Source organism: Stegodyphus dumicola, chromosome X2, assembly GCF_044657685.1.
Source record: "Stegodyphus dumicola isolate Sdum_Otavi_A_Nest chromosome X2, ASM4465768v1".
In the NCBI taxonomy this organism is placed as follows: Eukaryota; Metazoa; Arthropoda; class Arachnida; order Araneae; family Eresidae; genus Stegodyphus; species Stegodyphus dumicola.
The window spans coordinates 127,304,327-127,318,080 of record NC_140781.1 but is presented as its reverse complement, the minus strand read 5'-3'; the positions used below and the strand labels follow the sequence as shown (position 1 = coordinate 127,318,080).

The 13,754-nt window shown below is 31.7% G+C and overlaps 1 protein-coding gene across 3 annotated transcripts in view; it reads right to left on the bottom strand.

Annotated features, from left to right (window-relative positions):
- Positions 1 to 4,752: 4,752 nt before the first annotated feature.
- Ehbp1 (Eps15 homology domain containing protein-binding protein 1) overlaps positions 4,753 to 13,754 on the bottom strand; it is a 255,700-nt gene continuing 246,698 nt past the window's right edge. For all 3 annotated transcript variants that reach the window (XM_085809696.1, XM_085809695.1, XM_085809697.1), the window contains one exon: positions 4,753 to 13,580. In XM_085809696.1, coding sequence (XP_085665822.1) covers positions 13,502 to 13,580 — 79 coding nt within the window. In that variant the 3' untranslated portion in view covers positions 4,753 to 13,501. The remainder of the gene's footprint in view (positions 13,581 to 13,754) is intronic.

The following is a 13,754-nucleotide window of genomic DNA, read 5'->3' as shown; positions in this document are numbered from 1 at the left end:
CTATAATCTTCAGCATCAATATTATTTTTTTGTTTTAACAGCATATTTAAACAGAGCTTTTTTTTTTTTTTTTTTTTGTTTATTTGTTTCCTTCTGCATTTTCTTCTTACGCTTTCTTTTTTTCAGCACCGGAAGCGCGAAGCTAATTCATTTTGTATAAAATATTTATAAAATTTATTACATAAAAAGCTACTTTTAACACTTCAACTAATTAATCATTTCTAGAAATTTAATATTTAGACTCAAGAATCGTTCTTCTACCAAAGAACATCTATCCTATGCTTCACGTTTTTGCTAGACTTCTGCGCACCTGCAATACGCACCCAATATCACATGTCGCTCCCCACCTACAGATAAGCTAGTCAGCGAAATGTTGTTCATGTACAGTGGACTGTTTATATCAGTATAGCTTAACAAACAAGGAAATAATAAGATTTAGGTTAAATTTAAATTGAGTATTTAAATTGAGTATATGGATAAACTTTCATTTCTTTTGTGAAATAAAAGGAAACTTTTATTCTGAATTGAGATCATTAATGAACTTAATTGAAGTTTTTAGCAGAAAACCCAGTTGGCATGAGATGGCAAATCTTTAATGTAACAAAAAAAAAAAAAAAAAAAAAAAAAGTACTAAACTCTGCGAGATTTACTTTCACTTGCAGATGGGAGATTTTTTAACCGCCAATGGGAAGTTGACGACGAAGACTTTCAGATGACTGATTTTACCAAGATTCCGAGACTCCAGAGTCTGTCAGTGCTTCAGAGTACACCTTTTAAAGGTAATTTTGGTGTAAAGTTCCAGGCCCTTTTCTCTGGAGCAAATCCAAAGCAGACCTAGAAAAATGGTGCAAGCAAGCCACGTGATACTTTTGCAACACGAAACCGCCGCAAATACACTGCTCGACATTGAAAATGCAACACCAAGAAGGATTTGTCAGAAATTTATGCAAATTTTAGAGACGCACGTCGCTGAGTTATGCGAATGATGTGAAATGCGCAGCTCTCCGATAAAAGGGAAGGAACGTGCAGAATGGGCAATATTCGTGTCGTTATTTCTGCCAGACGAATTATCGAAGAAAGTTGGTTTTTGTCCCGGAGAATACGTGTAATAGGAGAGAATGCCAGGCCACCGTCAACGAAGGCACTTCCAGCATATAGACAATTTTACGAGGGGTATGGTGATCGGACTGAAAAGGCCGGGTTGGTCCTTACGTAAAATCGCAGTTGATACCCACATGGATGCGAGCACGGTGCATCGACTATGGCGAACATGGTTGTAACAAGAAAATGTGGGAAGAAGGAGGGGTGCAGGTGCAGCCAGAGTGACGTTAGCACGCGTGGATCGACGCATCCGCTGACAAGCTGTGGAGGTCCCGCAAATCATTTGTACCGCAATTCTGCAGCATGTGCAAGATACCCTGGATATTCCCGTGTCGACCAGAACCATTTCCCGTAGATTGGTTGAACGTGGCCTGCACTCACGGCGTCCGTTAAGACTGCCATTGATCCCACAGCATAGACGCCAACGTTTAGAATGGTGCCGGACTGGAGCGATGTGGATGACAGAATGGCGAAACGTCATGTTCTCGGTTGAGTCACGCTTCTGTTTATCCAGTGAGAGTCGCCACATACGTGTATGGTGTCGACGTGGAGACAAATCTAATCCGGCAGTAACTGTGGAACGCCCCATCGTGCGACAACGTGGCATAATGGTTTGGGGCGCTATTGCCTACGATTCCAGGTCACCTGTAGTTCGTATTCAGGGCACTATGACGGCCCAACGATACTTGGATAATATACTGCGGCCGGTGGCAATCCCCTACCTTCAGGGGCTGCCTAATGCAATTTTTCAGCAGGATAACGCCCGACCACACAGTGCTCGCATCTGCCAACATGCTCTGCAAGGTATACAGACGCTTCCCTGGCCACCGTACTCTCCTGACCTGTCACCAATCGAGCATGTGTGGGATGTGATTGGACGCCGTTTTCAGACTCTGCTCCTGCCTCGTTCAGAAGACGAACTGTGGCAAATGGTTGAGAGGGAATGGAGAGCCATCCCTCAGGACACCATCCGCACTCTTATTGATTTTATGCCTAGACGTGTTTCTTCGTGTATCGCTGTCCGCGGTGGTCCTACATCCTATTGAGCCGACGCCGTTCTCGCTCTGTATTCTGACTATCATTTTGAAATAAAGATCACTTATTGCTGCTTGTTGTCTCTTTTTTCCAAATGTCATCACTTTCTGACCACTCCTTCTTGATGTTGCATTTTCAATGTCGAGCAGTGTACGTATACGAGCTTGATCAAAGCACTCTAGAAAGGATCGCTTCGGAAACTGTTGCATCATTACTTCAAAAAACTAACAGCATCCTAGTTTTCATTGGCTATTTTTGTAAGTGATCGGAAGCTTACACTACTAGTGGAGCAATAGTGAAGCTTTAATCGTTTTAGTTTTTCAATTGGGCGTGTTAGATAAAGAATGATTTTTGTTTCTAACAACCCCTGAAGTAATATATTGCACTATACATTCAGCTGAAGCCCGGTTTAGCAACTTCCTGTCAGCTAGCTTGTAATAATTAATAAATAAAATAATAAAGTAACTAATTATTAATTCTTTTACTATTTTATTAGTTATTTATTTTTGTTCCTCTTTCCTGAAGGCCTTTCATAAGGCTCCAGCACATCTAAATTTAGAAATTAAGCCCTCGATCATATGTCATTATTCATATTCTAGAGTCAACAGGATTAGAAGCAAACACTGCCCTTTTTCTTGCTAATGCTTCAAAATGCTGTTTAGGAAAACACCGGATTTTTGACATCAGGAAAGATGGCCCTGGTATTCATCTGCTTTGTGGCCTTGCTCTTTGAATATTATCAAACATGCCTTCTTCGCCTGAGCAGTACCGGAAGACCTACATACGCGTTGCATTTAGAATTTCATTAATTCAGTCAGAGAACGATCAACATAATGACTGAGGAGATTGTGCCTTTCTGTGCGATCAAAAAAATTCACCAATGCATGGTGCATACACAACTCCATCTTTTAAATCTGAAGTCAATATGGACTTGTTCCTTATTACGGTTAATTTTTCCTGGTCTTGAGAACTGGACAGTCCAGGATGTGTACACTTTACGAAGAGAAAGATAATATAATTTATATAAATAGCTGCGCTTAAATTTTTCGCATTTTAGTTTTTATGCATTTCTTCATTGTACCTTTTGTAAAATCTCAAATTTTCAGCCACTACTTGTGCTTTCATGAACTTAAGTTTTTAGTAGAGCTTTTAATTCCAAGAAGTTTGACATTACAACTGCAAAAATAACTTAAGACCATGACCTATTGCATATAACACTATACTATCGAATCTGAGTTATATTGCATTACTCAACTGTAAGACATCTAGAGTTTCCTTATAATGGAAGGAAATGTTACGTAATGAATAGAAATCAATAGTATGCAATTTGAGAATAAAAGCAGATACATATTTCCACAACATTGTTAAATGAGCTATAAAACTGATTGTTATTATTTATGTATACTCAAAAATGTTTTAAAATGAGGGTTACTTAGTCAAATTTATCTAAGAAATCAGTAAACGAGTATGACAACTTTATTCTGGTTGTTACTGTTAAGAAAATAATTAGCCATTTACAATCTTACAATGTTTTTGATGCATGCCACTCCTTCCGAAGAGAAAGAAGTTACATTTTTTTTTTTTTTTTTTTTTTTTTAAACTTTGCAAAATTCTTTTACTCTCTTCCGATATTTATTTTTTTAATAGGATGAGAATATGACATTTTTTAATGCCACTTGCTTTTCCGCTAAATTTATAGGTTATTTAACTATCTCTGATATCGTAAAGGAGAAATACTCTGACGACGCAACAGACTCAGATTTAGTCTGAATTATTTTCTGCGAATTAAAAGAAGACAGAAATGCGGATGTAGAAAACAAAAAAGATAGAAGTTACAGGATTTTATGACATTCTCGACAAGTCAAGTCATTCTAGACGCAGTGATTAACAGTGAACAGGATAATGAAGAACGAAATAACAAGACTAGTCGTTGTGGGTTTTGTTATATATAAAGCTGCAAAAGTATATAGTGAAATAACACTGATCACTCTTTCTAGTCATATAAATACACACAGATCGATTAAAATACACAGGGAGATAAAACACCCAATTTACTAAATAGGAAAAGTTGTTTTGGTAAAACAGTTGGAAACACCACTATTTTAACAATATTGCGATTAAACGACATTAAATGAGAGGTCTAAAGTTCAGTCAATCTCTAAAATATAATTTGAGCATGTTACAGTGTCATCGGGAATTTTCGCCTTTGCTATGCATAAATCATTCAGGCAATTCTAGCTCAGTGAAGTTTGTATCGCTCTGTTACATGGTACTCGGAAATAAACTTATTTGCAACCATAGTTTATATACTACTAATGATGTTGTTGCAAAGTATTACAGTACTTCCGCCTACTAAAACAGAAGAACGAAGATAATAAAAAATTAAAGGCCGTTTTCGCAATTGAAATTCTATATGGTGATATATGCGTATCCATCTGGATTTAAAAGAAATATTCAAAAAATGTCATAATGTTACACAATGTCATAATGTTACTGGAATTCATATGAATACTAAAATTAGGCTCTGGTTATATTTCATATTTTACAAGATATATTTTGTTTAATTACTGAAATAATATATTTTGTTTAATTACTGTATCAGGAACAACACATACGAAGAGTAAAAAGACCTTTTTATTTCAACTCAAGAATAATATAAGCAGATGGTACTCCTGGTGAATACAGGGCCTCAACAATACTTTTGGCGGCAACTCAAAATAGAAAACGTAAATTTAAAACCAATCCTACGTTGAATAAGATCAGCCGAAACTGCACAGAGATATTTAACGCCAGTTGGCTACCACCGACCTAGACTAACCGGCAATTAATATGCACGGCCGTAAAATAGCAAGCTCAACTAGCAGAGAAACAACGTGGCCGAAAGGCAGAACACGCTCTGTCTGAAGTAACTCAGACACCAGTTTAAATAGTAGCTTTCTTCTCTATTTTATATAATACGCGAAACTAAAATCTCATTCTGGCAAGAAAGCGTGGGTTGAAAACGAGAGTTTGTTTCCAAAATAAAATTTACTATTAATTAAAATTAAATAAAACCCCACAAAGAACAAAGAGAAGTAAAATGAGAGTAATTCAAAGACTAGGACACAGTTTTATTCAAACATTCGCTTTTTATTTTTGACACGTATTTAACATTGCAAATTATTGAAGCTTTTAATATTTATTCACAAAACACATGACATAACTACAAGGCAGCTTATCACATAGACAAAGGCAAGACCAGCACCACGAGGGGGAATTCAGAACCCTCGCAATGCTACAAAAGAGCACGTTGCATATTTACTTATCGATTGTACATTATAAGCAAGCACACTGCAAGAATCGAAGCTTAGCAGAAAATTTCTGACTCGAACTTAAAATTTCAGTCTATGTGTAATATTAACTCTTCGAAAAGGAACAATTCGGCATATCACAAACATTAGATATGGTACATATAAGTTAAGTATGTAAATAAATATTCCATACACAACCATTTACAGATACATACGAATAACAAAACTTTATTAACTGAAACTACATTTGTACCATTATAGTAATTTAATACCAAAATACTTGAATCTAAATTATTAGAAAATAAGTTTAAAAATTCACTAAAAAAAGATATAGTAATCATTATCAATAAAGCCATCAAGAATCATCATTAATGCGTCGCAAATAGATATATAACACTGTCATCTACACGACGAAACGCGCACATCTGTAACAACAAAATGCATAGCAAACCTGTGCTAATTCGGACTAACTGGATAAGAAGATATTCGGATTATTCGATTTTTCAGACTCTTGAAATCAATCCTAAGTTTTCATCTCTCCTCAAGAAGACCATTTTCAAACTGCTCTGGTACTTTGAACATATCAAGAATAGCAGAAAGAACACAATGTTATTAACATTATTATTCCACTTTTCAAAACCTTGGAAGCTCAAAATTACAAGAAATACAACTTAAATAAATAAAGCGGTAAAGAAACATTAAAATAAATAATATCCATTTAATTTTAAAATAAAAATGTTAATAAGAAAGTTCTGCACCGTTATCAACAGCACTGTTCTATCTTTCTCACTATCCTATATGTAATCAATGCAGTTACAACAGCACATTTGTTGACTACTAAATAATACGCCTGCTTACGAAAATGTAATAAACAAATATTTGTATTTCCTACTGCTTCATTAAAGAGCTTTACTATGTGCATACGTCTGTATAAATAAAACAAAATGAAACAAAGGAAAGAAAGCAGGAAATTGAGACAGATAGCATTTTACATGCTATGACGGCCTGATTTTTTTTTTCATACTTTTCTATTCTTTTCGAAGTTACTTTATTTACATTAATTCATTTCTTCTGTGTTACTTTGCCCGACACTAATATATTTCTTTGTTTAACAGCACTTGAGTTTCTTTATAAAAATCAGTTAAAGACGATTTAAGTTTTTATAAACGGCACGAAGAGAAACATTATTATTAAAAATAAAGCACTGAATAAATTTTGTTTTGATTTGGATGAAATAAATATCACTCATGATCTTGTGAACCCTAAAAAAGTTGACACTGGTCTTTTATTCTTATTCCAATAACTTAATTTGTTATCAGAAAGCACAGAAACTCGAAAATTACTTTTTCTGGGTAATTCACGTTCTTAGAGGAAGCCCAAAGATTTACACTGATGATTGTGAAATAAAGATTTATATTCCTTCCATACAAAAATCAAAAGACTTAAATTTACAAGAACAACATTCCTGAACTGCAGATGATTTAAATTTTATTTTTACCGTCTTTCAAAAATCGACATTAATCGAATTTTACAATTTATTTATAGAAAACAAATATAAAAAAATTCTTGCACTTTTCTAACTTCTTAAATATTCTATAACATGGATGTCGTATATTTCCTTATTGTTAATCTAATATTAACTTTTTGAATCCAGCTCGATGAAAACATTTAACAGGGTAATGCACAGTTCTGATTCATCGGTAAAATTTTCAAACGAAAAGATTGGTTTAAATTTTCACAGGCACAAATGAAGTTTCAGTTTTGCAAATAAGAAATAAATACTATTCCAAAAAAATGTATCTTAATCTCGACTTAATATAGATTACTTGTTTTACAAAGTAATGCCTGTAACTGTTAGTTAATATTCAAAGACAAATTGAAAATTTTTTATTTTAAAGAATTAAAATTTAAATAAGCTATAGCTCAGCAAAATACATACCTGAGATACTGAACAATACACTTCATTGTAAATAATTACCATCTGATTGCTATAAAGCACAACTTTTGGGCTGAGATGTAGTATCTGACAGATAAATAGCCAAGATAATATGTGAGTCACATTAAAAAAATCGTCATATTATAATCCTCGAATTCACCACATTTTAGTCCACAAGTTGTGCTTTCTTCAGGCTTTAATACATTTTATCGGCAGTTGACTGCTTTGTTACATAAAAGGAAACATATACTCCACAATTGCAATTCATTACTAATTTCAAAAAAGCAATACATTTAAACAGAAATCAAGCATACAAAATTTAAAAATCTATTCTATTTCTTTTAACTTGAAAATTACTATGCACATATGCCAAGCAACACGAAAAATTAAAGTTTAATTGCTGAAATAAAAAGGAATAATCTTTCAGAGGCCTCTAAAATTGGAGAGCCATAAACATAAAATCATAAATCAAGATGCATCTCATGGACATTACGCTGATAAATAACATTAAAAACTTTAAAAGTTACCATTTTTCAAAGGCTTGTCAATTTGTTAAAGTGTTATTTATACCAACAGTTAGCACTGGAGAGAAATGACAAGAATAAAATACTAGATAATTTATACCACAGTTTATAAAACTCAACAGATATATTAATTAAGTGTAACTGTGATCTCCAATATATGAGTAACTTTTATTTGGTTAGTGCTTTTCATTCGATATTACAATGATTTTTGTTCGACTGCTTATAAATTCGATAAAAATTGGCACTTTTGATTTATCAGTAAATGAAATATTTAGAAATACATGCAAAAAGACGAAAATATAATCAACGATATGAATTATGCGAAACGGCTTCTGTAGTGTACGAAAATTTATAATACTGATAAGTATGTTCAATAATAAAACTTACTTACAATTTATAATTAAAATATTCAACATAGGTAATATGAAACTCTTTGGCATTATCTGCTAATTATCATCAGTTTCCATTAAAATATAAATTAGACCAAAAATTCGATTAAAAAAAAATTTAAAAACAGAAGCAAGAACCCGAAATCGAAGTTCATTACTTGAAATACAAACCATGTATTTGGACATAGGTGACAGAAAAATTTTAATGAAAAGTTATAATAAATGCATTATAGAAACATTCGGTGACAATGGAGCAAATGGATTCCCGTTCATCGATTTAGCAACAGGATAGCAAATGGATTCCCGTTCATCGATTTATTCTGTCTGTAATAAACAATTAATTTTGGTAAGACAATGTTTGGCAGACAAACTACAACGACATTCAAATTTATTATAAACTAACGGTTTTCTTTGAATTCCAATCATTCTTCGAAATTCCACAAATTATTGAAATGTGAAACAGCTCTTCACATTTTCTGTAACTATCAATACCTTTTAAGGCGACTTTTGTCATCTTTTCACTTTGTGCAATTTAGTCCTTGATGACAAATGAAGAAATAATTACACTTGCAAAATCTTAAGACACACATGTGCTCAGTGGGTTAATTACCAACACTATTCAGCTGAAAGCAAAATTTCAGCAAATCAGCAATTTATACAGTACCAACATACGAAGTTCGAAAGGATCCCGTTCTTTTTTGTATTTCAGAATCGGTCATACTATAATGTGATCTTGTAAAATGACAATGAGGATAGGAAATATTGTTTGTAGCTAAGTATAAAGAGATTCTTAATATACTTCTAGCATGCACTTGCAATTTTATTCTTTTTCCTACCTAATCACTGATGATGAAGATAATTTTCATTCAGATATAAAAAGTAATAAAGACAGAAAATGTCTCTCATTTCTTCAATAAGAGTAAATGATATACAAACTAGATTTTTATTCCAAATTACAGAAAAGTTACCAAGAGAGGAAAGTTTCTCAGAAAGTAGTAGTTTGAAACTGAAAACTTCTTATTCTCTACATGCATAAAGGTTTTTTTCCCAGAAACTTTTCTTTAAAATGACAGACATCAAATAAAACTTAAACATGATCGCTAGAATCTAGTCAAGGTCATTATGGAGTACATGACAAGCTGATTATAAGTAACTGCCAAAAGGCCATTTGGTCCAAAATGATTAGTTTCAAAGGCAGATTACACAGTGAGAATTCATAGATAGCTGTAAAACTGACAATTAAAGCAATGAGACTATAACATTTAAAATTTATAAACTGTATAAATCGCACTTAATCTAATTTTATATACAACAGCATTACATAAAGATAATGAAATATCCATTCTCGACCTTAAGTTGTTCAGCTAACATTTATTCAAACCATCTATTGATATACAAGGAATAAAAAAGAATTATTTTCTAGTAGCTTCCTAACATAAAATTATTTATTTATTTTTAGCACAAGCAGACGGTAAAACAAAAAGCATGTAGCAGCAAAATAAAGAGATAAAATGACACAAAACCTAAAATCAAGGGGTTAGCTACATAAAGCTTTAACAGTAATTACTAGTATAACAGTAGTTCTATGCATTATTTACAACTGCAATCAAGCTCTATCTGAAGAAAGTTTAGACTTTCCGCAACAAACTTCAGGAAAGTGATCACTATCTCTAACACATTTCTTTGGAGTTATTATATATGCATACATTTAATACAAAATTGAAGATTGCTTAACTGTCGTGTTTATTTAACATCCCTGTATCAGATCCGGTGAGCACAATATTTGCAATATTTCAGACTAATCTCATTTAACATTCTGACTAAAACATAAAAACATGGGGAAGAAACTATACACATCTTTTTCATGCAATATTTACACATTAACATACCGTCACAGTAACTTAAAATTCATCACCACCAGTGTGTTGCAAACTGTTTCAGAACAAATTAAAACTTGGACATGTCTTAACTACTTAAGCATTTCAATACATTGATACTTTAAACGAATTTGAAAAAAAAAGGGGGGAATAAAACACATATGCTTTATATGAACAATCATATACAGTTTTATGTAAATACAGTATGTACAGGCACAAATACAAATGAATATCCTCATTCAAATCATAAAGCAACAAACCAAATTGAGGCTTGCAAGAAACACTGTGCAAAGAATAATATAAAAACTAATTTTATACGTTTCGTAAACATATTAAATAATCAGTGGAAATTTAATTTTCATATTGTTACTGAAAAAATAAAAACAAAGATTTATGACGAATTGAAATACTTGGATGATTAGATAAGCTCGAAGTATTAAAATTGTTATAGAATTGTTAAGGATAGCAAAGATTTTCAGTGCTCTCAAGAAAAATCGAAACAATATTTTATGATTAATAAAAGCGCTTTGCAGAAGTTTACTCTGAACTGTGATGAGTAACTTTATAGTGCAAGAAAATGAAGCAATAAAAATGCGATCGTACATAACGAAATATGAAATGGCAGAAGACTGGAATTTAGCCAGAACACTGTACACGTGCAGTAGAATTTACTTCAGGAAACAGATAATTTAATTCTAGGTAACTAAACCAAAAATGGTTCTTAATAAATTAATTCAATTCACTATAATCTTATAAAATGTCTAAGAGAACCACTCAGGAAAAATTGATACGATGCTGAACTGCTCAAACATATTACAAATATCCAGAAATATATTTTCAGTTTATTGAGTTTGTTCTTCAAAGCATTAAACTTTAAGCTTCGCCTTAAAAGATTTAAAAACATTTATTTTCAAAAGCATCGAACAAACCTAGAACGAGTATGATTTAATTTATTTTATACACATCTCCAAATAAAACAAATGAAATTTACTCAAAACTTGTATTTTTTAATTAACACTTAGCCATTTGTTGATGATGCTCAGCATAGAAGATTAAAGAGAAATTTAAGATTAAATCAACTAGATTATAAATAGATAGATTCTAAATGCCTTTTAAATAAGGTTACGAATATGTATAATAGATAGAACAGGGATCGCTGTAAATTTTGTATTCTCAATGATTTATTTTGAATAAAGGGAAAGGAAATTGATTAAAATGTAAATTTATAAATATTTATAGTATTGTGAAGTTACAATTAATTGTAACCTTTAAGAAGGAAATACAATTTTATAAACTGATAAACTGATTCAAAGCATGTTGCATTAAAAAAAAAAACAAGATCTAACATTTTAAAGCTTTATTCAACAACACTTGCCATGCGTACTGAAATAGAAAATAAAGGATATCCCACCAGACACAAACAAGTTCCAGTTTCATTAGATTTAGATATCAAAAATGAAGAATTACCTGACAGGTGTACATACACTTCATTTCATACATTTCATATGGACAGAACTAGAAAGTGGGTCATCATCTTACACAGGCTGACAGACTTGAAGGAAATTACTTCAGTTCACATTAAGAGAAAGAGTTTTGTCATCACTTACGATTATTAGATACTAAGTAACCTCCAATACACTTCTGCATCTCATTCATTTCTAAAGCTCAATCTAATTCTGTTTTTCAACAGAAATTAACAATATCAAAGCTAATCATAATCTTGACATTTACATACCAGGGATGGACAACATTTCAAAGTTAAGAATAAACCTCTAAGAAACAACATTTATTTGAATTTTGAGCGTGTTATAATCAGTTATTATATATAAAAACTGGTGATAACACACGGTAAGCAAAAGTAAAAAATCTGTAAAACATGCGTCAGTTGATGAAGTATGAATGAAATCTCACTTGATTAAATTTCACTTAGCCCAACAGCCTCCCCCTTTTTTTATCACAAATATAACTATCTGGTCATAAATATCCTAGTTAAATTGTAACATTAATAATAAATTAATCAAAATCCTTTTTAGATGATATCCGTTAGCTACGCAGTTAAATGACAAATTCATTCACTTTGACACATAAATACACAAAATGTATGCACTACATACAATAGCATTTAGTAAACTACAGGATTTAGCTAAAATTACATATAAACATACAATTCTGACTGTATAAACAAGCCACCGTTAATAGTCACGAGTTAGTTATACAGCATTAAAATTATCTTGCATAGAAGTTTCACATAGTTAATACCGAGCAGCTAATGTAAAGATGACTAAAGAATATAAAAGATAACTATAAAATCATTGGCTTAACGTCTCAGTACAGGCCATTTCAATGCATAAATATAGTTTTAACTTTTTTTAATAGTTAAAGCTGTAAAGACATTACAAGCGAAATCTGAATACAAATTCTTGATTTTTCAAGAAGAAAATCACGTACTTAAATTTTCTCATATTTTTTTATCATGTTGACAAAAAGAAAGTTAATACAAACAAGTAAAATATAATAAAAATGTACATATATGTATATAAGTGTTTCACGATGAATGCTTATTTTAAGAAATTAAAGTCAAAATAACATGACACACTTAACAGAAATTCATAGAAAACATATGTATATTTTAACACTGAACACACACAGCAAATTTCCTTAGATAACTATTAATTTGAAAAATGACATAAGTACTAAAAACGTATCATAAAAAATGAAAATTATATTTTATAAATTCACATTATCTTCATATATGCCACATTCAAGTTTTAATAATAATAATCAAAACTATAAACAGTACCATCAAATTAAGTTCATTATAGAATCTATGAAATGCAAAAACTAATATAAAAATACCTAAGAACAAATATTATATCTCACTTTTTAAATATCTTTGATAAATACCCATGAAAGATATAAAAATGCTAATTCAAGAAGAAAAATAACGCACATAGTACCACTACACTAGCCACAAATGTAAAACTGCAGGACATTTGCTAAGATCATAAGGTCTGTGCTTTTGTCATAAGATATTACACATTTTAATGCGTCTCCACTATTATGATCAAAGGGCGAAAAAAAAAAAGATTCTAAAACATTACATAGAAATAATGAATAAAAATAAAAATTAAAAATAATTATATCAGATCATTTTGTTTTTATAAAATGACATAAAATTCATTCAAGCAAGATATTTTTCTCTGCCTCACTGATCAGCATATAACTGAAGATGGAAAAGGGACATTTGAAGAGTGTAATAAAGCAATTTCCGGAGTCAGCATCTTGCTTAACAGAAAGCTTTGGTGATCTCCATATCCATGTACTGAAAGTGCAAGTAACTGAGAAAGGTTTATTGCACAACGCAACCTCTCTCTGGGCGGAGAATGGCAGTTTGTGTATCTTTGGCCACTAATTCATCTTCCTCAATTCTAAAAATTAAAAGAAAGAGCATTCAGAATATAATTTTAAACACATGAAGAATTAAGTAGCATAATTCATTCACAATTAAGTCTTAATCATAAAACAACAAATGTACTACACAAAGTAATATAAAAATTAATACTGAAAACCAATTATTGTAAAAATTTTAATACCGCATACCT